The following is a 24,195-nucleotide window of genomic DNA, read 5'->3' on the forward strand; positions in this document are numbered from 1 at the left end:
AGAACTCTAGAAAGCATCATGCAGAAACATTATGTATGTACCTTCTTAATTTTTAATCCTACTGAAGCCAAATTAAGTAAGTAGCTAAGTGCTTTTCTGAATGGTATTTAAGCACATCATTAAGCCCTTGTGTTAATTAGTCTTACACTTCCCTTTTTGGAAAAAACCCAACCCTGTTCTCTTGACAATCTAGTTTTTCAGGTTGTGAATCTTGGAAACCGGAGGGCTTATTTCAGTGATGAATCAGACCAAAATGAGTATCTTTAATGCATCTCTAGCAGACTAGAACTTGAAAATAAGTACATCAAACAATATCTTTCATAGGAGTGCACAGGACAAAAAAAAAAAAAATATATAGTTCCATGGGGTAAGTATGTTAACTTCATTATGCACACCAGTTAAATGATTTAGGGATGATTTCTGCTATATTTAAGGTGGATACAAGTTGAGACTAACTAGGACATAGCAAATAGCCATAGTAGTACAAGATTTAAAACCAATTTCTTCTGAAAAAAAGTCTCTTTAAAGAGTGAGAAGCAAAATTTCCACTTTATTGATATGCAGATGGCTTTGGAAAGTCTGCCTCTTGCCACAGTGAAGGAAATTGTGTGAATAAACACAGATAAATTGTCAACCCACATAGTATTCATTATTTGTGATGTAGTCTGTGACGTAATCTCTTCTAGATAAGAGCCTTTACAGATAGATTGTACTGTAGTGGTTAACACATCTAAAATAAAACAGCTCAGAGTAAGTCTTTTTTATTCCTGGAATGGCAAGAAGGTGTATTTTTTTTTTTTTTGAAAAAAGAGTTTTATTTTGTAGGCAAGGTTTCAAATTTGTGGAATTAATAGCTAAATATGTTCTTTAAGCAAACATAATTTTTATGCCTTATTTATGTTTTTTTTTTCATTTGTTATGTATTGAAACCCCTTCATGTAACCCTGTCATATAAGTTAGACCTTGGATAACAAATACCTCTGTACTTTTTATTTGCTTTAGAATTTGGAAATTGGGTAGGAAAAAAGAAATCTGAACTCTTAAGATATGTCACTCTTCTCTCTATCTTTGCTAAGTGTAACAGGATCCCTAAGAGGAGGAAACTTACGTGAAATATGGCTCTATATAACAATTTGTAAAAAATGCTGTCAGCTGCTTCTGTGGCAAAGGCATAAGTGCATTAAAAAAAGAGAGAAAGAAATCCAGGAATGGAGATGTAACAGATCTCTAATTCTTGTACAGAGTAAGTCCAACTAATGCAATATTTCAAGCTGATGTATATACACACACATATATAAATCTTGGTGTAGACCAGGGCAACATTCCATTTTAAAAGGAAATTTTGAATTCATGGTGCTGCAGTTTTTTATTTGTTTTGTTGTTTTTTTTTTAGATTGAAATAACAGCGCCAATTGCATATGCTATTATATCAGTTTCAAAGCTTTCATATTATTATAATACAGGTTGACTGTGCAGACTGATTGCTATGAGACAGTAAAAGCTAGATATCTGAAGTGTGTAACTTAGCTGTGGAAAGTACAGTAGCTTATCCATTAAGGCTTAAACTGTCCTGTAATTGCCGTGGGTCATGTGAGTGCCTTTATGCTGGTATAGCAGTGCTTTCCTGTGGGTACATGGGCTCCTGAACCGTCCCATTGCTTAGCAGCTAAACACAGGCTCTGATGTGCTTAAGATTTTACTCAGCGAGTCTTACCTAAGGTTCTGAAGTGTTTCTATGGAGGAAATATGCTCTAAATGCTAATCTAAAATAATTTATAGTTTAACTGGGCAAAAAGCCCACTCCTTGTGTTAGTTTCAGTGAGTGATTCAGTTCAGTGAAACAAACAAACAAGCAAAATACAGAAATATCTCTTAGGGGAGCATCTCTGATTGTACTTATATTACTGAGCTTCTAATTTCTGAGCAGGATTTTTTATGTGGAAGTAAAGGAATTGAGGCTAGATATGGTCCATGCTAAGGTTGCTTTTAGATGAACGTATTGAACAGCTGAGAAAAAGATGGTTTCTTTGATTCAGAAGAGTATTTTAAACACTAACTACACTGTAGTCTACTGTAGATTTGTGGAGGAGTTTTGTTTTGTTTTTATTCTACCCTCATCTTTGATAGATAAGGTATCTTTCTTATGAGTTATCTTCATTCACACTCATGAAACCAGGAGTAAAATACTTCAGTAACAGAATGGTCCTTGAGGCTAATATGCTTCTAAAATTACTGCTATGTCAAACGTGATTTTGGAAGGCTCTGTATTGTTGTGGGATTTAGATTCATAGGCAATATAGTAGTGTTTTGGTTTCTGTCTTACAGGTCTGTGACAAACTATTGGACATTTGAGTGCAATTCAAAAGATGGATGTCATTTGCCCGTGCTGTGTTACTGCAGATACTAATCTGTGCAAAGCCTTAGTTTGCACACCTGATAGTATTATGGTGACAATTTGCCTTCAGTAGTTAGGAAATTGGTAATCGGCCAGGTGGCAGTACACTTTCCAGAGAATACTGTATGCAGAAAGTACAATGACAGTCTGCTTTTAAATTAAAAGTAATTTATTGCTGGGGTCATCTACAATTTGGAAGACTAGACATAGGTATATTTGGCAGTCAACCATTAACCTAGCAACCTAAAGCTGAAACAAAATTGAATTTCTATAAAAGTTGTAAAGCTCACTGTCTTTGGGCCTTGAGAAGCTTTTTATATTAACCTCTGTGTTTAACAAACCTTTCAGCCTGTCACTGGGAGAAGAGCACCAGTAGCACTTAACCCTGTTCTTGGAGATGGCACTTTTCAATAAGGGTAACATGCAGGATCAACCCATGTTCCCCTCCCCCATTATTTTTACTTCCCCAAAGCTTTTACCTGAAGAGTAATTGGTTTACCCCAGGAGCTCCCTGAAACATGTTAAAGGTGATTTCTGCTTAGCTCCCTAGTATTGTTTCTTAAATGCTGAATTGCATGGTTGAATGTTCTACAAAAATAACAACTAATGTTATTGGTGATGCAACAATCATGCTTAGAAAAGAAGGGAGACTTTCTGGACTACAACATTAATTGTTGGCATGTGCTGGTTAGTTTTACAGGTACTTTTCTTCAGTGACAAAACAACTATCTCATGCTTTGAATGCCAACTTGTAATAAAATACAAGTTGATAGATAAGCAGCTCATTGGAAAACATGGCTTGCAATTTTGCTTGCTGCCCTCACTGCATGTGAAGCTGTTAATGTGGGGGACCAAAGGCAGGATTGCAAAGTTGGATTGGAAAGGAGCAAGCATGTGCAAAAGAGAGGGATAAAGGGATAAAAGAGGCGCATCAAGAAGTGTAAATAGCTGACTACACAGTATACTGGTGTGACTGTGCCTCATGCTTGATCACCACAGTCTGTCCTGTGTTCTTATTAAATCATATCTCTATTGATCTTGTGTGTGGGTTCACTCTCATCTTCAGTGTATTTGTGAATGCTCATGAACTTGAAACCAGGCTAAACAAGGAGCAGTGGAAGAGATTTGAGTGCCATGAAAGTCAAGGGCTTTTGGGTCTGGGGATCAGCACCTGGGGAGGAGCAGGGCGTGGGTTCCTCTAGCAGACTGAAATTCCCATTAGCTGGAGAAGAGGAACAGCGTGGGCTGGTTATGCTCTTTGTGTGAGTGCTCTGTGTTTATAGGGGGTGCCAGTAAAGGCACTGTTTTTCTGTCTCTGTTTGATCTGTGTCTGTCTGTCTGTCCGTGTTGGGAAGGCTCACCACCTGAATCTGGGGACATGGAACTGCAGCAGCCTTGTGTCTGTCAAGCTGGGAGAGAAGGACTCACTGTGGGTCCTGAGAGTAGCCTAGATTTGGCTACTCAGACACTTTGTGTTGTTTGGTCAGTGTTAGTATCATTACAGTTTTTCCCAGAAACAATTTTATATCTATTGTTACATCCTTGTTAGAGAAGTTAAACAGCATCTAGTTTAATGGTGATCCAAAGAGAATCCCACTAGCAGAACCTCATCCCTTGTTTACTGGGATTTCTTCATTAACAGTTGCTTCAGTTATTCAGCTTTTAATACATTAGATGTGTTCTGTTATGCTGCTCTAATCAGTTTGTTTACTATGTTAAGCACTTCACAGAAATCCTTTATATCTTTAGTTGCTATCTTTTTCAGCAGCACTTGCAATCCCCTCCAACTGTAAAACCAAGCTTCTTTTTTAGTAAGACCTATTTGTCTGTTACCATGTTGATTGTTACTATTTCTATTCCTATCCTTTAATCTTTCATTTACTGAATCCTGTATTTTGACTTTCCTTATTTTGTTTATGATAGATCTAGCAGATATGTCTACCAGACCTCTTCCAATCTCATGGCAGGCACAGAGGCTGAAGAATCAACTGGTGGAGTTGTGCTGTTAGGAACATACAAGGCAAGGAAGCATCTGTGAGTGTAACCCTCAGAGGCATGGAAAGAGCCTTTTAGCTAAACAAAAACAAAACTCCACCACTCACTCAACCCAGGACATATTCTTTTTGTGAGGTTGGAAACTTCATCTTATTTCCTTGAAAACAGAAGGAACATGCAAAAATATCTTCATGCACATGTTGTTATTCTGTATGTGACAAATGAGGTAGTGGTTGAAGGTTTCTTTCAAAATTATTTTTTGTATACACATTATATGCTGTGATTAGTCCATGATTGGTAACTGCACGCTTTTTGGTCAGGGGCAGTTCTTTGAAGGGGAGAAGATTTCTTCTGTGAGGGCACCTGGCTGTGGGAGAAGCTTTTCCAGGGAAGAACAGGGCAGGCAGTAATAGATGTGCTGACTGGGGAGCTTGCACTTGGTGAGTTTTCTTAGAATCACAGGGAAAAGACACAAAAAGAGGCCAAAGGTGATGAAAAGTGGGGAGATTTTTTAGTTGACCCGAAGGAGAACAAGTACAGTTTATTGAAACCATAGAAACTATTTAACGTTGCTACTAAGAACAGCAGGTCTAGAGGAAGAGGGCCCTTGTTGCAAAGACACAGTTGGGCAGAAAAGGTATTTGTTTTCAAATGGTTGTATTTTATCTCTCTCACACGAAAGAATCTGGGTTTTCAGACAGAAGAGAGTTTGTTCAAGTTTATGCTCTAATAAAACATTGCTTCTTCAAAGCCCTTTCGGTATTTTTTGGTGTGTTCACTTGAAAGAAAAGGTGAAACAGTTCTGTCTCAAAGCTCTGGCATGTTTGAGATCCAGTCATAGCATAAAAGTTAAAAAATGTTATAACTGATAAAATGTATTAGTCCAGCTTTAAAGAAATCCAGCTGACTGCGTCATGAGGACTCAAGGGAATTTGAAGAAAACTTTGTGTACCATTTGTGGGAAGCTGTCCATTGTGAGTGCATTTTATAAATCAGTTCACTGTTTTAACAGTTTGTAGCACAGTTCTCACTGGCTGTGGAAGCTACTGGTGGAGCTGCCAGAGCATATCGTGTTAGGCCAAACATCGGAGAAGGGATCTGGCAGAAATTAAAACACAAGAATGTCTTGCACCAAACATGTCTCTTTGAAGCCTAAAAGGAGCCCAGTTCCTTTAAAAATACACAAATGAAGAACTCTCCTAAGTGGTTGTACCCTTTGGCTAGTTAGCTGCCCATGGATTTTCTGAGTGACTAGAGCTGGTAAGAAAAACTTCTTCCACCTGTGCTGGTATTGCTTTACTGCCTTGGGGCTGGGCTGCATCTAGGGTATCCCCCAGGGGCAAGAGGAGTAGCACAACTCCTTGGAGACTTGGTTGCCCGCACCAAACAGGGGAGAGTTACCTTGTAATTGCATTTGCGTTATATTCAGGCAAGTCAGGTTTCCTGTTTAAAAAAAAAAAAAAAAACAAAACCAAACCTAAAATAAAATTGCAGTTCAACTGTGAAACTGCATTTCAAATGTGATCCCTTTTTCCTGCCCTTCAGAAGGTTTTAGACAAACCCAGCATTAACTTATCTTTGTTCCAAATTGACAATATTCTACATCCACAATGTTGAAGCCAGAGAAGCTTGTGATATGTCATATTTACAGGATCTTTAACTACAGGTAGCATTCAAACCTGTGAGCTTTAGTTTTGCCTTCCATTAATACTCTGCATGGTATTTTTAATTCAGATGAATACATTCTCTTCAGTATTCTTTCTTTAAGTGCACATATGGTTCATGATAGAGACTTAATTACATTCTGCATACCAATCATCCAACTGTAGGACAATACTATTGCCTTTTTTTAAATTTTTTTTTTTATAACCTCTCTCTTGTCCTCTATCAACAGTGTAAGATGGAAGAAATACTTTGCAATATATAATTTCCTCCAGTTTGGATGTATATATTTAAAGAATGATCTTTCCTCTTATTCTGGAGCTGTACTGCTTTGAAAATGGATTGGAAATGTCCGCTGTGACAGCCTCATATGAGGAAACACTTTATACCTTTCTCTCAGGAATGCTTTATCCCTTTCGTTAAAGGCTGTCTCTCATCAAGATTGAGAGACTAAATGAGTGAAATTCTTTTTCATATTACTTTATATGAAGGAGGTTTTGGAAGGATCCACATTGTCCTCTAATTTAAATTAATTGAAACTAATTGTTTCAAATATCTACCTGCTCCCAGGACTATAATACTCGACCTGAATTTGCCTTTTCCAGCCCTGGGGAAATGCTGCTGGATAGCTTTGTGTTTTAAAAAGTCTGTCTGGATCTGCCTCTACCTGTCCTGGGGTTATGAATCTTCACTTGATACATTTTCCTCAACACTTTCCATTCCATCCTCCCTCACTTAATTTCCTTTCTTCATCTATAACCTTAATATTTTTATTTTCAAGTTAGCTCTGCACCAGAGGATATTTTTATTTCCATTAAATAACATACTCTATACTCCAACGTATGGATGAATTGCTTTTTCTTACTTTGCTTTCTGTTTTTCTAAAATGCAATGGTTGGTTCAGAAGTTGAATCTGAAACTTCAGAGAAATCTCTCTGAATTTGTTCACATGCTGTTGTTTAATAGCTTGTGAACTTTGTGTGTATGGACTTTCTATACATTGCTTGCTTTTTGCAAAGAGCTAATAGTTATATAAGGAATGGTCTTCAAAATGTCAATACAGTGTTTGAAAATGTAGAATAGTCATGAAGGAAACAGAACAAAGATTATAGGACGAATAGTCAAATTCATTAACTATTAAAATTCTTTAAATATTGAAAAGGATTGAAAAAACAAACAGCATTCATCAGAAAGCAGTTCTTTTAGTTATTAATGGCTATTGGAAAAGGGACTGCAGAAATACATGATTCAGAAATAGGTGATTTCATGTTTGTGTTTGATCAAAACAATTTCTAACAAAATAATGGAAGATGTGCCTATGCATATGAAATGAGGAAGAATTTGAAGAATTGAATTTGATGAAAGAATTATAAGGCTTATTAGGCTTATTAGTTGTTCTGCTAAAACGAAGGTGTCATGGGTAGAAGTGGATTGATCTTTTCAAACATTATGCAGGACTTACAATGGAATAATTTAACAAATTTTTTTTCAAGAGTTTTGCTAGTTGAAAATTTGGAAGACAACTTGAAAGTTGAGATGATTAATGATTTTTTTAGGATGGGTAATAAATAATTATTCGAATTATCACATGAAATTTATTCTGAGTAAATATTGCTCAAAACAAGGCTTAAAATTCACCTGAGACTAAATAATATTTTGTAAGTTAATGAACAGAATTGATGGCTGTTAGTTGTGGCACTGAAGGGAAGACTCTCAGTTGTGTATTTTGGCACACCTCATTATGCCAGTTCAGGGGTACAAGTGGCACTGATGTTTATGTATCTGGAAGTGGTGCTTTTGAGCAGAAGTTCTACCTTCTTTAGGTAGCACTAGTCATGCTTTGAGAGGTTTCTCAAATTACAGCCTCTCCACAGTTTTCGAGTGTTTCCTGAAAATGTGTTTTCCTTTATCTGTAAAATTAGTAAATAGTAGGAAAAAATACTGAAGGCAGAAACTCTTCTGTTTACTAGCTCTGGGAGCTGAAGTTCAAGGCTGGCTGTTATTAAATTCAGATCTTCTGCTTTCTTCAGTACTTCCAAGATGTTCTATACACATGTTTATAAAATATAATAAATAAAACCCCCCATATCTATTGACTTTGCTTTGTCTGAAAGTAGGATCCATTATGCTTGGGTATTGCAATTCATCTGCATATGCACAGCAGTTCCAGTATCAGGGACAGTCACATACTTAACCATGAGTACTCACAGTAGGCAGTCAGTGATTTTATCGGTAAAAGATAGCCATCCCTTTTGAGTGATGGCAGAAGTGATTGGCTGGCTTTTAGGGAATGATGTTTTGTTAGTAAAAAGTAATCCTTTCTATCTACCTAATCACACCATTTTTGATACCTTTCAGAGAAATACTTCTGCACCTGAAGGGTGTTTTCTTAACAAGGTATTACATAGAATATCTGTTCTTAAAATCAGACTTTCTGCTTTCCTTCATTCAGCACATTTCTCAAATATTGAGACTCAAAATCAGCCAGTACTGATGCTTAAATAATTTAAACACCAGTACTTTTTTTTTCCTATATTTATTATTGTATCAATGAAACCTCACTCGGATTGCGATTGTGACCTGTATAGGTCATGTCTGTTGTCATGGTCTGCAAGGAAAACCAATCCTCTGTCTTCAACCATGTATAAGACTGGTGAAAAATCAACAAAGTAACATTCTTTGCTCACTAGTCACATTTTCTTCATGCATGAGAAATGATATTGAATTAAATTTCATTGCATTTGACATTCCAAGTATAAAAAGTGTCTCTTAACAAGGTGATGTGACATGGTGAAAACTTGCAGAAGTGACTGGAAAATCTCTCTTGTGCCATTTCCATCATTTCTGTAGGACAGTACATTGCTTTTCCCATTGTCAGATATTTTTTTAAAAAACCAAATACTTTATTGTTTTTGCAGTTCTTGTGTCACTCTATCTTTTGGGCATCTTTTTGTGGACAATATTTCATTTTCCTCTATGCTTACTTGTCCTGGTTTGAGCCCAGAGGGCAACTGAGCACCAGGCAGCCACTCCCTGCTCCTTTCCTCTCAGGGCTGGAGAGGAGAAAATAAAATAAAAGGCTCGGTGATCGAGATAAGGACAGAGAGGGATGACTTGCTCATTATGGTCATGGGCAAAAGACAGACTCATGAGGAGAAGATAAAGAACATCAATTTAATTTCAGCATCACCACTACCACCACTTCATTTTCTAATCAGAGCGGGAATGAGAAGTTTAACCACATCTTAAATACACCTTCCCCCCACCCCTCCCTTCTTCTTCGGCTTAGCTTTGCTCCTTTTTTCTCCACCTCATCCTCCCCAGCAGCACAGGGCAGGGGAGGGAAGTTGTGGTCAGTTCATCACCCATTGTCTCTGCTGCTCCTTCCTCCTCGCGGAGGGGGAGGACATGACACGACGACTCCTCACACTCCTCCCCTGCTCTTCCCTGACTGCTCCGGCGTGGGTCCCTCCCGTGGGTTGCAATCCTCCCAGCAACGAACTGCTCCAGCACAGGCTTCCTTCAAGAGTCCCGGCCTTCTTTGGGTGCAGACACCTGCTCTGGTGTGGGATCCTCTGTGGGCTGCAGGTGCGCATCTGCTCCACTGTGGACCTCCATGGGCAGCCGGGTGACAGCCTGCTCTCACCACGGGCTGCAGGGGAGTCTGCTCCAGTGCACCTCCCCTCTTCTCCTCCTCCTTCTCCTTTCTTCATCTGACCTTGGTGTTTGCATAGGTATCTCCCTCACAACTCCTCCTCCTCCTTTCAAGTTGCCCTTCTTAAATACGTTATTGCAGAGGTGTAGCCACCATCACTAATTGTCTTGGCCTTGGCCAGAGGCAGGTCTGACTTGGAGCCAGGGGAGCTTCAAGAAGCTTTTCACAGGGGCCACCACTATAGCCCCCTTCCCTGCTACCAAAATGCCTGACACGCACACAAACCCAACACATAACCTCACAGAAAATTTTCATTGAGGCTAATGAGAATTACTGAGACGTTCGATTGCCCATTTACTATGGAGAAACTCTAGTCTATGTTTTCTGTTTCAAGTATTGCATCTTTTTAGGATTAAGATTTTAATGAGCCAAATATTTGCTGAATTACTGCTGAAACATTTTGCAGTGAGGAACTGTAAACAACAGCAACTGTAGCAAATTCACCAGTTTGTTAATTTAAACCCTCTGGGTAAAAGGATGAAATATGGATGATTTAGCAAGTTTGTGGATTAAAGAAGCCTGAATTTAATGGATGCTGAACACCATCAACTATCTTAGATTTTATTCTTATTTTGATTTCAGTGTGTACTTTTGAACTATTAAATTGCATGTAGTGCCTAAACATAGACCTAAGCACTGAACCCAAGTAAATCCAATTTAAACTTTTTGACTGAGGAAACTATCATCAGCCATGTGTTTAAACATGAAAGTACATCTAGGGAATTTAGTCACTTTAAAAGGAATATGTTTATAGTAATATGTGCGCTTGCAGTTTCTTCTTATGAATGAATACTGAATTGATTATAATTTTATATATTTTCATGTTGAATCCTTATTTCCTGGCAAATAACTGTTTCTTAGTAGATATACCAGTGAATAGTTGCAGTTATTTTTTGTATATATTTCTCCTGTGCCCAAATATGTGATAAACAATTCTGGAGAACTGATCTACTACAAGAAAGTATGCCATGGGTTTGAGTATTTTTTTTCCTTCTTCATGCCTGAGACATCCCACTCAATCCCCTCACCCTCATCTTATTTTTGGTCAAAATTAAGTGTTTATTTGTGTACTGGGCTTATCCACATGCTTTAGATTTACATAACTATCTGGCATGTTATTATTCTGCAATCCATTTAACAGATGACAATAGTAAAAGTTGAAAGAGAAAATTTCTACATGACTTACCACTGAGGGTAAGTTGACTAGATTTGAAAAAGCCCAAACATTGTAAGAAAGATTTTAATGCATTCAATTAACTTTTTTCTTTTTGTTATGCACACTGTATGGCTCTAAGTAAAATATATATAATGATTTCTGTCTCATGTTTATGCCTTTTCATTTTAATACATACTAGGTTTTTTTTTCTTGTGGGGAGATCTATAGTTAAAACTAGGTGTAGAAGCTGTGTTGATCATTATCAGAATTCACATGCCTGGAAAAACAGATACTGTCAAACAAGATAGTGAATTCCTTGATAAGATGGCAGCCTTTCAGAGACAAGGGCTAACAAAGGCTTAAGGCACTGGCAGGGGGCTTCCATTAAATTTATTATCCATGTTTTCTTTTTGCTTAACCTTAGTCAAACCCCCAGAACGTTGGTGGCTTACATCTGAACTTCAGATTTACCCACAAGCTGGTGGTTGTGTGTACCAGAGACTTGTGTGACCATTTCATGTTCATCTGGCCCACTGAAAAAAAAGAGACCTACAGCAGTAGTAGCTATTCTAGGCAGGCAGCATGTTCTTGCACCTCCAGCAAAGCCGGCAATTTTAAAGATGTGTAATGTTGCAGATGTATGTATATTCAGTTTTTCTTCATGGACTAGCTTGAAATGGCTCCACATCACAGCCTGATCACAGCCTGATTTTAGATAGCTTAAGGAACAAGCACTTTGGGATTTCACTCCCCTGCACACAAGTCGTGGCCTGTGCCTGGTGCAAGAAGTCTGTTCTCTTCTGAAACCAGGTTCTTGCAGTTGGGTGTTCCTGGATCCATCCTCTATATGCCTGTTTGCTGCAGGAAAGTTTTCTTTAAATGCTATCTAGAGGATATGTTTAAGGTAGAAGTTACTGTGTTTAATACAACTAGCTGTTACATGTTACTTAATCAACTCTGGGTTTAGAAGGTCACGCTAAATGGCTAAATGTCCTTTCGGATTTCAACTCTAAATTGTATGCGTGAAGATGTTGCTCTGGGTGTGCTGGAACAAAAGAACTTCAGCTTCTGAAAGTGTTAATTGGTGAGACCTTCACAAGTGGGAAATCAGAATGTCCCAAAAGACCTATGTGATGTAGTTTATCTGTCATGGCACTTCCAGGTGTCTTTTTTTGTGAGATTCAAATGATAGTTTAATTCTTGCCTTGTGAACTAAGAAGAGTTTACCAGATACTTCCTAGCAGGAAAACTAAAAAAGCAAATCTGAATAACATACTGCTGCTTAATTTAGTTCTCTTTAAAGATTCCTTTTTTATTACAAGAAGCAAAGTAGGATTTATTCTGTTTACAGTGACATTCTTCTTCACTTTCAACAAAGAAGTTACAAATTTTTAAAACAGGCTGATTATATTCCTTTTCTTAAGCCACTGATAATTTTTCACACGGTTCTGTTGTGTAACACATGCTATGTTAACCAGGATGCTGTAAGTTAAATAGTTCTTTAAAATATAATTCTGTCAAGGAATGTAGGATTCTTAGCAGCACTGTATAGGAAATTGGTTGGGTTATCAGGAAGATACTAGTTTGAAATTATAAAGTGGCTAAGAAAAGATGGACATTTCTCTATGGCATTCTTGGTGGTAAGATTTAAAAAAACTTGTCAGTTAATCTTTAACGATCTCGTGAATGCTTTAAGTGTTGTTTTGGTAAGTTAGCAAATTATAACTATTTTAAGGGGTTTACATTTTAAATTTATATAAACAAATTGAATAGCAGGGCACATACTAAGTGATGGAAAGAATATTTGTTTCTTTCCTGCCTATTTTAAGCAAAGATCCATGTGGCTAAATTCAAAATTTATTTGCTTTGGTTTTGTACCCAAATACATTTTTGTGAGTTTTATTTTTGACTCTTTATTTTGTTATAAAGATCGGTAAATGTGTTATACAGCAGGACTAACTCTTCTTCTAGCTGTGTGTCTGTTAATTCTTCACCCTTCAGCATCCTAGTCAATCACTGAGCAACAGGATCAAAAATTCCAAGACAGGAATTTTATGCTTTGGTCAACCAAAGACCACGAACAACTTAGGAACCATCTTACTAAAATAAAGTATAGGAAAGACCTAAGACTACTAACTTGGTTAGTCTCCTCGGTATAAGATAAAGGCAGGAGTCTTCTCCTTCTCAAAAGCGTATAGGGCATTCTGTGTGAAAATGGTGTACTGTTGTGACAGGCTGAAACAGGGTAAGCATGTGCAAAAACTAGTAATAAAGACTACTCCTTATTCTGCTTCTGCCAATAGATTAGGAGCAAGGTTACCACCTCTTGGCTGCTCCATCTAGAATGGGGATGAGGGTGTGTGTCCTCTTCTTTCATAATTTTGCAGATGTGGATACTATAGATTTGAGTATAGCGTAATCAGAAACTTGTAGAAACCAGTCCTTGCTTGGAAAAGCACATGAATCTTGCCTTCTTAACTTCTTTGCTTCTGCTAAATTAAAAATTAAGTTTTCTATTGGGGAGTATAGTAAATGTGTTCAGTGACTTATGTTACTAATGAATAAGGATTTTTCCCGATGTTACAGTAGCAGTCTGTAAATTTAGTAAGAGTAATGCCTTTTAGGAAGTAAAAGGTTAAGATTCCTGTGTATCGCAATTAATTTCCATTTTTATAAACTTTGCAAACTCAGTTATTTTGTCTAGGATGAAAATTTATGAGAAGTTATGCCTGATAAATTATTTAAAGTAACTGCAAAACTGTAGTATTGAATAGTTAAAACTATTTAGGATAAAGGTGTAGTCTGGACCCAGGTTCTCTAAACACATTCCATTTCAAGAAATGACTTAGGAGGTTGTATCTCATTGGAATTCCAAGGTATCATCACCCATCAAAGTAAAAAAAAAAAAAAAAAGAAAACCAGAATAATTTAAAATTGTTTTATAATGACTGTTTGAGAAATATGTGTACTTATATTTTTATGAGCACTTAGCTGTGCATTTATAGCATGCACCTATAACATATCCATTTCTTGACTTTTATGAAATATGCAGGATTTAAATTACCTCATATATTTTATTGATATGTTTTCTTTCGGAAGTAGACATTGTGTTGAATTTTATTTCCTTCTATGTTATCATAGTATATGTATTAATAGTATTCTTTCCTTTGGGTTTGTTCAACCCAGAAATATGAATGTCTTGAAAATCATGTTGTATTTTTCTAATGTGATGTCTATACAGTCATTCAAATTCTTTAGTTGCATATCTGTTCTGTAACAAGATTATTTTGAAAGTACACTTCAGTGAAACACATTATTAGGCACTGAAAAATAGAGCACAAATTGACTAGCTGTTCACGTGAGGGTTGTTTGAATATGAGTTTATTTGAACTATACCTCTACATTTCTTGTTGTTTGTTTAAGTTGGAACCATAGAGTAAAATTCACCACTGCCCCTGCTTTATTTTTTTCCCCTGTAAAGCTTACCAGTTTGCTGTGTATTTTCATTTGTTTGTTCTTTTCTCAGTTCTTGAGGCCAGGAGACAATTTTCACACTTTAATCAGTCAAGGATGTAGCTGGTGATTAGCTAGAGTAAGGCTAAGGAATCAAGAACATTTTAGACTCCATCTGCGTCATATACTTCATTCCACTGTCAGAGCACATATAATCTTCTCGATTTCATTGCGACTCTTGCGACGGGTTGACCCTGGCTGGGCATTAGGTGCCCACCAAACCACCAAATCAGCTCTGTTACTGCCCCTCCTCAACTGGACGGGGGGGGGAAATAAAACAAAAGGCTTGTGGGTCGATCACTCGGCAATTACCTTCATGGACAAAACAGACTCGATTCAGGGAAATTAATTTAATTTACTACCAATCAAATCACAGTAGGATAATGAGAAATAAAAATTAAGTCTTAAAACACCTTCCCCCACCCCTTCCTTCTTCCCAGGCTCAACTTCACTCCCCATTTTCTCTATCTCCTCCCTCTGAGCGGCACAGGGGGATGGGGAATGGGGGTCGTGGTCAGTTCATCACACATTGTCTCCGCCTCTCCTTCCTCCTCAGGGGGAGAACTCACACTCTTCCCCTGCTCCAGCGTGGGTCCCTCCCCTGGAAGACTGTTCTCCATCAACTTCTCCAATGTGAGTCCTTCCCACGAGCTACACACAGTTCTTCACAAACTGCTCCAGCCTGGGTCCCCCATGGGATCACAAGTCCTGCCAGCAAACTTGCTCCAGCATGGGCTCTCTTCATGGGTCCACAGGTGCTGCCAGGACCCTGCTCCAGCGTGGGCTTCCCATGGGGTCACAGCCTCCTTTGGGCATCCACCTGCTCCAGTGTGGGGTCCTCCACGGGCTGCAGGTGGAGATCTGCCCCACCGCTAACCTCTATGGGCTGCAGGGCACAGCCGGCCTCACCGTGGTCATCACCACGGGCTGCAGGAACATCTCTGCTCCGGTTCCTGGAGCACCTCCTCCCCCTCCTTCTTCACTGACCTTGGTGTCCACAGAGCTGTTCCCCTCACATATTCTCACTCCTCTCACTGACTGCTGTTGGTGTTGTGCAGCACCTTTTTCCACTTCAGCTGCCACCACTGCTGATGGGCTCAGCCTCGGCCAGTGGCGGATCTGTCCTGGAGCCAGCTGGCATTGGCTCTTATCAGACGCAGGAGAAGCTTCTAGAAGCTTCTCACAGAAGCCATCCCTGTAGCCCCCCTGCTACCAAAAATCTTGCCACGCAAGCCCAGTACAGATTCTGCATATAGAAATGCTTGGATAGTTGGGACCTAGAAATGATTCCCTTCTAATACCTGTAGATTCAGTGCAGTGCAGATCACTTCAGTGTTTTTCTTTGTTTGTCTTTCTCCAACTGTAAAACAAAGATTCTAATATTTACTAACTTTGGAAAAGAATCTTGGAATTCTCAAAAGTAATTTGAGATTAAATACCTACTGAAATACAAATTGCTGTTATGTTAGTAGAAGCAAAACAAAATGACTTTGTTTTAATGATGCTTTAATTACAGATCGCCATATTAGGGAGAGGAAAATAAAATAAAGAAATTGAACTAGTGACTTTGTTTTGCAGGTTCTTTCATGCTGGTGAATACATCTGGGAGATTTGCAGGACAGAAAGCTCACCTCCTGCTGCCCCACCTGAAAGAAAATGATACGCATTGTATTGATTTTCACTATTATGTTTCGAGCAAGAGTGGAGCTAGCCCTGGCACTTTGAATATATATGTGAAAGTTAATGATGGTCCTATTGGTAACCCGATCTGGAACACATCTATCACTGCTACTTGGAACAGAGCAGAACTGGCAATTAGCACTTTCTGGCCCAATTTTTATCAGGTATGTTTTATATTTTTTGAAATTTTGTTTCTCATAATAGTCACCTGGTTCTTAATCATCATTTTGATCTTAAATCAAAATATCTTTCAGTATGCTTTGTTAATGTTTATCTTAATTATATTTTTGTAGATGATGCTGTTTGTTTTTACATACATATGGCTGTGTTTATATGTTTATTTTTTTTTATAGAAGTATGTGAAATGTGTACACACACAGAGGCTTCAAATGTAGATGAAATAATTACATTGAAACAGTTTAGAAATTTTGTCATTGATTTCAGTCAATTATCTCTGTTTCTTTATAATAAATTCACTCATTTTTTCAGTTCATTAGGGATGCTGGAATTGAATGCCAATAAATTTTATTGCAGTAGAATCTTCAAATTTGATTTAGATCATCAATACTTGCTGCTTTAGAACCAGCAGAATCCTTTGAATCCTCACTTTGAGTCTTCATTTCAAATGCAATATCCGTTTGTTCTTTCTAGTACTAAACATAAATATAACAGTAGTTATTGTAGGAATGGGCTTCTGATTCCATCAGAAAGATTTAGGGAGAATTTCACTTGACAGTTCCTTAGGGTGGTGCTTTTCTGTAGGAAAGTTTACAGGTTATGCAGTTATTTACTACTGTATAGTAGTTCAACAGTTTTTCTCCTTCTTCCCATGAAAATATAGTCCGTTTCTCCACAAACAAGTAATTTGGTGTAAAAAGAGCAGACCAGTAGATCAAAGATGTTACTGAGGCTCCTCTCATCTTCACTTGCAGTTTGGATTTTATTTGATCGTCTGTGCTGAACAGTGTCACCATACTTAGGGATTGAAGCTTTCTGAAGAAAAGCCATCCCAAAGATAGGGGGTTCTTTAACTGCAGACCTGCTGAGAAAGTACAATGTTATCATTCCCCAGTGTTGTTCCAGGAGGTGACAGCATCTTAGTTCCTACATCAATGCCCCAACTACCAGTGTCACATGTGGCAGAGCCTTGTTTCTATTCCTGCATGGGCTGTTTAGGGTGACTGGGTGACCAAGGGTTTGGTGCCCCATCATGTTCTCATTATGAGTTTGTCAATGGTCACTGCAGGGTACTCTGTGGCAGCAGCAGCTGATCTGTGAGGATGTCTCAAGTGAACTAAAGTCGTTCCTTTTGAAACCTTTTTCCTCTAAGGAAAAAAACAAAATTAAGATATTGAAAATCTTGACGAGCAGCATAAAGGAATTCCAGCCTATAAGTTAACTTCATTGGGGGCCCAACATAAATGTCTCTATGCAAACACATGTAGCATGGGGAATAAACAAGAGGAGCTAGAGATGTGTGCATGCCTACAGGGCTATAATCTTACTGGCATCATGGAGACATGGTGGGATGGCTCCTATGACTGAAGTGTTGGAATGGAAGGATACAGGCTATTTAGGAAGGACAGGCAGGGGAGCCTTGGCGTTATTAGTGGATGGAAAACTGACTGTGAGCCAGCAGTATGCACTCACAGCCCAGAAAGCCAACAATATTCTGGGCTACATAAGGAGGAGTGTGGCCAGCAGGTTGAGGGTGGTGATTATCCCCCTCTACTTTGCTCTTGTGAGACCCCAGCTGCAGTTCTGTGTCCAGCTCTGGGGCCCCCAACATAAGAAGGACATAGGCGTGCTCAAGTGGGTCCAGAGGAGGCCACAAAGATGATCACAAGGCTGAAGCACCTCTCCTATGAGGACAGGCTGAGAAAGTTGGGGTTGTTCAGCCTAGAGAAGAGAGGGCTCCGGGGAGACCTTATAGCGGCCTCCCAGTATTTAAAGGGGGCCTACAGGAAAGGTGGGGTGGGACTCTTTACCAAAGAGTGTAGGGATAGGACGAAGGGTAATAGTTTTAAACTGAATGGGGGTAGCTTTAGATTATCTGTAAGGAAGAAACTCATTATTGTGAAGGTGGTGAGATGGTGGAACAGGTTGACCAGGGAAGCTGTGGGAGCCCCCTCCCTGGAAGTGTTCAAGGCCAGGTTGGACGGGGCTTTGAGCAGCCTCATCTAGTGGAAGGTGTCCCTGCCCATGGCAGGGGGGTTGGGAAAAGGTGATCTTTAAGGTCCTTTCCAACCCAAACCATTCTATGATTCTATTAACTTTCTGGAGTCTTTCTCTTTGCGATTGTTTCACCCACAATTGATAGAAATTCCTGATCCAGAAGATTAATTTGAAGTGCCAGGACCATCTTTCTTTGGAACATGGGATACCTGGCAGTGGGTGTAATACTTGAAGACCCAAAAGAGCACACTGATTCACTTCCTCTTGCCTCCAACAGTATATTCCGTGGTTGTATAGGGGCTATTGGCAGGGTCCGCATTTGCATCCAGTACTCTGCCCAGTGTGTCTGGGAATTGCTACAACTGCAGTGTCAGGACTTCCCGGAAGGGATTCAGGGTATGTTTATGGGAATCTCGTCAAACTTCACTGGGAGGACTCATGATGTGGATCTCCTATAATTGGCTGGGGGCTCGATGAAGGAATACTGGCACTTTTTCCAGAAGGGCAGGCATCACAATCGAAGCTTGGTTTAGCCATACCTTTACATCTCTCAGGGTGAAAAGGCAGTGTGTATTTTGTTTCTTGACAGAGTTCAAGGAGTGTTTGGACGATGCTCTCAGTCATACGGTTTATTTTCAGATAGTCCTGTGAGGAGCAGGGAGTTGGACCTGGTGATCCTTATGGGTCCCTTCCACCTTGAGATATTTCATGATTCTATGATCTTACTGCAGGACTGTGGACCCCACGTTACCAATTTGATGCTAGTGTTAAGAATGCCCTTCAGTGATGCCAAAGAGCCTTTCTATCTTCACTGAAATAACAAGGACCAGTCTGTTGTTAGTGGATGGTGGAAGAAGCGTAGAGCATCCCACAGACAGTTTTGTGGCTGGCATTGGATATAACTCTGGGCAGTTTGTAACAGAGGATCTACTGGAGCATTTTGTGACCATGCTGAGTGGTTCAGGAGCACTATCTGGTGCATGCAAAATTTGGCAGACATTGGGTGAATGTGTGACGATGTTGCTTATGCCTAAGTCTGGACTGTAATGTCCCCATCTGGATTTGAAGAGAATTAGTAGAGGAGTTTCTAGTTTCCTGTCTTCTGAAAGAAGCCTGGTTTTCATGCAACAGAACTGCTCTGTGAACCAGCAGTCAGTAGAGACAAGGATTGTGCTTCAAAGCCTTGCTCTAGCTCTGAAGCAAAATGCTAATGTGGATAGGGGAATTTTACTAGTTAGAGTCAAGGCTTCTTCTAATAAATTTAAGCTAAATTAATGTGTTAATAAAAATGCAGGCAAGCTCTGACAGTTTTAAATGTTATTGATATAAGTAATAATCTGTGTCACATTTCTAACAACAGGATACATCCGAAGTCTGAGTAATACAGATATTTGGCCACAGAAATAGAAAGATAACCTTTTTAGTCCACTTTTTCTTTAAGACCTGCCATCTGGACTGTTCACCCTTATTCGTAGGTGAACCCTTATGTTATTGGATGGGGTACCAAGTTTAGTAAATTACCATGGATCAGCTTATATATAGTAGACACCTGAGTCTGTAATGGATTCCATGTGCTCTCTTTGCCTCTGGAAATACAGAAATTTTTACATAATCTTTCTTTCACTGAGGAGTAGAGTAAGTAATTTTCTTTGCATTTGCTGCATAGTCTGAAATAATACCTAGTTAGGTAGTGCAATTTAACTGATGTGCCAAAATGTCTTATGCTATAGTAATATCTGTGGCAGTTCAAGGAATCAGTATAAGATAGTGTAACTTCACTAGTTTCACTGTAGGTGAGCTAATTTATTCTTGAGAAAGCTCTGTCTCCGTTTTGACAGCTTATGGTCAGTCACCTCCATTTTGGTTGCCTCCATCCTCTCAGAAATCTGTGATGCAATTTCCTCACTCATGCGGTGACACTTGCAATTTCTCATTGTTTCTGAACTCTTTTTATCTGTTTTCATTCTTTTTCTTCTTCGCAGTAGGTTTTGGGAGGAGGCAGGAAGTTAGCTGTGAGCAGCTGGGAGAGGGGCAGGAAGAGAAGGGAGGGTATTTTGTGGATTTTAGGAGAGTCCAAGTTAGGTGAGAGCTCAGATGACTGCATGTATGGTGAGAGAAGGCAGAGGACCCATCTGACAGGTGTCTAGCACCAGATCTGTTTCCTAAGTTGCTATTTATTTGATTCCAAAACTCTGGCCTCTTGGCACAAATTCACATGTTTCTCACATAATCTCCAAAGTGTACAAGACTTCCTCCCAGGGATTTTCTGAGGCTGTCTGACCTTACTGAACAAAATTAAGAAAAATCTGCTAAGAATATTTTTAAGGAATGACAGGGCACTTTTTAAATTTTCATATATGAAGGTTGGTGGTTTCCCAAAGAGTAATCTTCAGAAAAAGACTTGGCATTAGTAGATGAAGGGACAAAGCAACGTAATCATGTTTCTTTGTTGGGTTTTAAATCTGTCATGGTTTGAGCTCAGAGGGCAACTGAGCACCACAGAACCACTTACTTCCCCCTTTCCCCCAGTGCTGAGAAGGAGAAAATAAAGCAAAAGGCTCAGTGAGTTGAACTCTGAGGGCAACTGAGCACCATTCAGCGGCTTACCTCCCCCTTCCCCCCAGCACTGAGAAGGAGAAAATAGGCAAAGGCTCAGGATCTGAGATAAGCCCAGGGAGGGATGTGACAGTGCAGTCACAGGCAAAAGACAGACCTGTTAGGGGAAATAAAAAAAAAAAGAACATAAATTTATTACAGGCATCAACAACAACAACACTTACACAGACAGTGAGAAGCATTACCACATCTTGAGAACACCTTCCCCCCACCCCTCCTTTATTCCTGGGCTCAGGTTTGCTCCCAATACCTCTTCCTCCTCCCCGCAATGGTGCAGGGACAGGGAATGGGGGGTGTAGTCAGTGCTGCTGCTTCTTCCATCTTTGCAGTCAGGGAACCTCTGGAACTTCTTCCCCCTGCTTCAGCGTGGTCCCCCTCTCACAGGAGACAGTCCTCTACAACTTTTCTCTGACATGAGTCCTTCCCACAGGCTGCAGCCCTTCCTGAGCTGCTCTGGTGTGGGACCACCCCTGCATGCTGCAGTCCTCCCAGCACTGAACTACAACAGCGGGGGCTGCTTCTTCCCACAGGGTCCTGGCTGACTTCAGGCGCAGACACCTTCATTTTCCATATGAGGCCCCTCACAGGCCATAAATCAGTGTCTGCTCCACGTAGATCTTCATGGGTGGCAGGGGGGGCCGCCCTGCCATCTCACCACAGGATACAGGAGGGTCTCTGCTCCGGCACACCTCCCCTCTCCTTCCTTCCTCCGTTCCTCCACTGACCTTGGTGTTCACACAGCTGCCACAACTCCTCCTCGTAAGTCTGATGACTCCTCACCCCATCCCTTCTTAAATACGTTATCGCAGAGGCACAGCTGATTGGCTCAGTTTTGGTGCAGAGGTGGAGCTGACTTGGAGCTGGAGGAGCTTCGAGAAGCTTCTCACAGGAGGCTACTGCTGTAGCCCCGCCTCTTCTACCAGAAAACCCCACCACTCACTTAAACTCTGGACAAAACCATATATACATATAGGCATCTGCGTTTTTGTGAATGCCTTATTATTCCATTCCATTAGTAGGACACCCACAGGTGTCTAGCTGCAAATGAAACCAAAATGTACTACAGAACTATGAAGACAAATTATGTATGATAACATTTCAGAGTTACAGTATTTATACAATTCAGGATGCTTAAACACATGGTCGTATTGGTCTGTTCTGCTGTTGATTCATGAAGAATGTAGGCAAAATAACTCCCACTAATGGTAGCTGACTAGAAATTAGATGGTGTAATGTGGAGAGAATTTTAATCCAACTTCTTAAGATTTATTTGTTTAAAACACATATTATTAACACATACATACAAAGCATTCAAAAGATTTAATAATTAGCGGTATTTTATTATTGTAGCACCAGTTATCCAAGCTTGTTAATACCTTTCATGTTGGGTTTCCATTTAGAATTGACTTTTTCGAAGTTACAGTCTCAGAACAAAGTAATTAATTTCTTCTAGTGTACACTTTTCTTTTTACTAGGTAATTATTTGTGTAGGTTTCACTCCATATGAAAGCTTTGCTACATATATAAATCACAATGACACAATGATAACCTACATGTAACAACACTAATTGTAGTTTAACTACTGCTTATTTAAACTTAAATTGTCAAGTATTCTGGTGATTAAGAATATATTTAATTCCATAATTAATGGTCTTCTAAGTGCTACTCTTAACATCTGCCTTTAACTTTAGGGTATATCTATATTGCAGTCCAGTTACTGATTACAGTATAGTTCAGTAATGTAGGTTCAAGCTTCCAAACACCTTCTGAGGTCAAAGATAATCAGCACAGTTTGTTCTTTTCTGCTGTGCCTCCTGGTCTCTCAGCTATTTGTTTCAAAGTAGCTGGGATATTTCTACAGGAGCTAGTCTTATTTCTGTATTATAAAATCCCTTTAGGAGTGCTCCCCTGAGGGAGCATTGACTTCCTCTTTTTATCATTGGTCACGGGAGAAACTGTTTGCTTTACTGAGCTATTGTCTACTTGGTGCATCGTAAACAAGAGCATCAAGGAGTTTATCATTCCATTAGAGACAGCCTGCAAACAAAACAAGGCTTCGCATAATTACTAAGACCTTCACTCTCCTCCTTACTTGAATAGAATTAGGATATACACAGAAAAAGAGGATTAAATGCTATGTAGATTTCTATGGGTAGTGGTGAGTATTTTTAGATTCTTGGGGAGCAGTCTCAATAGGTTGAGAGGTTCTAAAATTGATGCTTTGAGATATAAGTAAGTCCCAAAAAGGCTGCTCCTCTAGTGAGGAGAGGGTGGGAGGGTTTGGGGGGGTTTAGTTTTATTTTCTTTACTGTTTTGATTTTTTTCCTCATTTGGATCTTCTAGCAGGAGGAAAATCTGTTGATTTCAGGATTGCTTTCTTGTTTTGTGTGTTTGGGGTCAAGGAGTAATTTATTTTTTTCTTTTTTCCTAGGTTCATTAATGATTCTCAGACCAATTAGTAGTATTTTAAATACATTTTATGTTTCTGAAGGATTGTAGTTTTGCAGCTTTACAATATGCAAAATGCCACTACTGGGTCGAGTCTGGTGAGTGGCTTGTGTTCTCTGCTCCTAACCCTGCAAGCAAGCTATTTGGCGCAGCACTGTTGCAAGTTACATGCTGTCCCCCTATAAGTTTTTATATTTTGAATTATTTGCTTTGTACTTTGCTGGGAGTCAGGCATGGCAGCAGTGAGCTGAAACAAATCTTGATTAAAGAAAACAAAAAACACTGCAGTTTTAAAATCCAGAAATGGAACTGAAAGGATTAAAAATAGCTTCCAGTGGAGTAACATTACTCTCTATGGCACTGGATCTTCTTTAAGCATAAATTCCGATGAAGCTGGAATGAGAAAACGGGATAAGAGCCTGGCAGTAATTCCTGATCTTTTTTAGTAAGGACACAAAGGAGTTACATGGTATCACTTCACACTGAGATGAGATTTACCCTTTACCATTCTGACACTTTCCCCTGTAAATTAGGAGTTTGGGGAATAAGAAGTGGTAGATTCAACCTACCTTTGCAAATCTGGGCTTAAACTTTCATTTGTTTCATAACCTGCCTTGTACATGCTTTGCTTGGAGTTTGGTTCACACAATGTGCTTAAGTCATCAGCTAGGACAGAGAATTAAACTTCTTGTGCAGTAAAGGTCAGGCTCACATTCTCGTGTCGTGTGTGTGTTGCACTCAGCTGCATGCATACAGTTCCTGAACTGCGCTTTGAACTCAAAAGAAACTTTGAAATGCATATTGCATTTTGAATCACAACCCTATGTCAGTCATCTTAAA

The 24,195-nt window shown here is 39.4% G+C and overlaps 1 protein-coding gene across 9 annotated transcripts in view; it reads left to right on the plus strand.

Annotated features, from left to right (window-relative positions):
- PTPRM (protein tyrosine phosphatase receptor type M) overlaps positions 1-24,195 on the plus strand; it is a 490,776-nt gene that overhangs the window by 138,755 nt on the left and 327,826 nt on the right. For all 9 annotated transcript variants that reach the window (XM_032987657.2, XM_032987659.2, XM_032987658.2 and 6 more), the window contains exon 3: positions 16,015-16,280. In XM_032987657.2, the coding sequence (XP_032843548.1) occupies positions 16,015-16,280 (266 nt within the window). The remainder of the gene's footprint in view (positions 1-16,014; positions 16,281-24,195) is intronic.

This window comes from Tyto alba, unplaced genomic scaffold, assembly GCF_018691265.1.
Source record: "Tyto alba isolate M040663 unplaced genomic scaffold, T.alba_DEE_v4.0 Super-Scaffold_27, whole genome shotgun sequence".
Taxonomy (NCBI): Eukaryota; Metazoa; Chordata; class Aves; order Strigiformes; family Tytonidae; genus Tyto; species Tyto alba.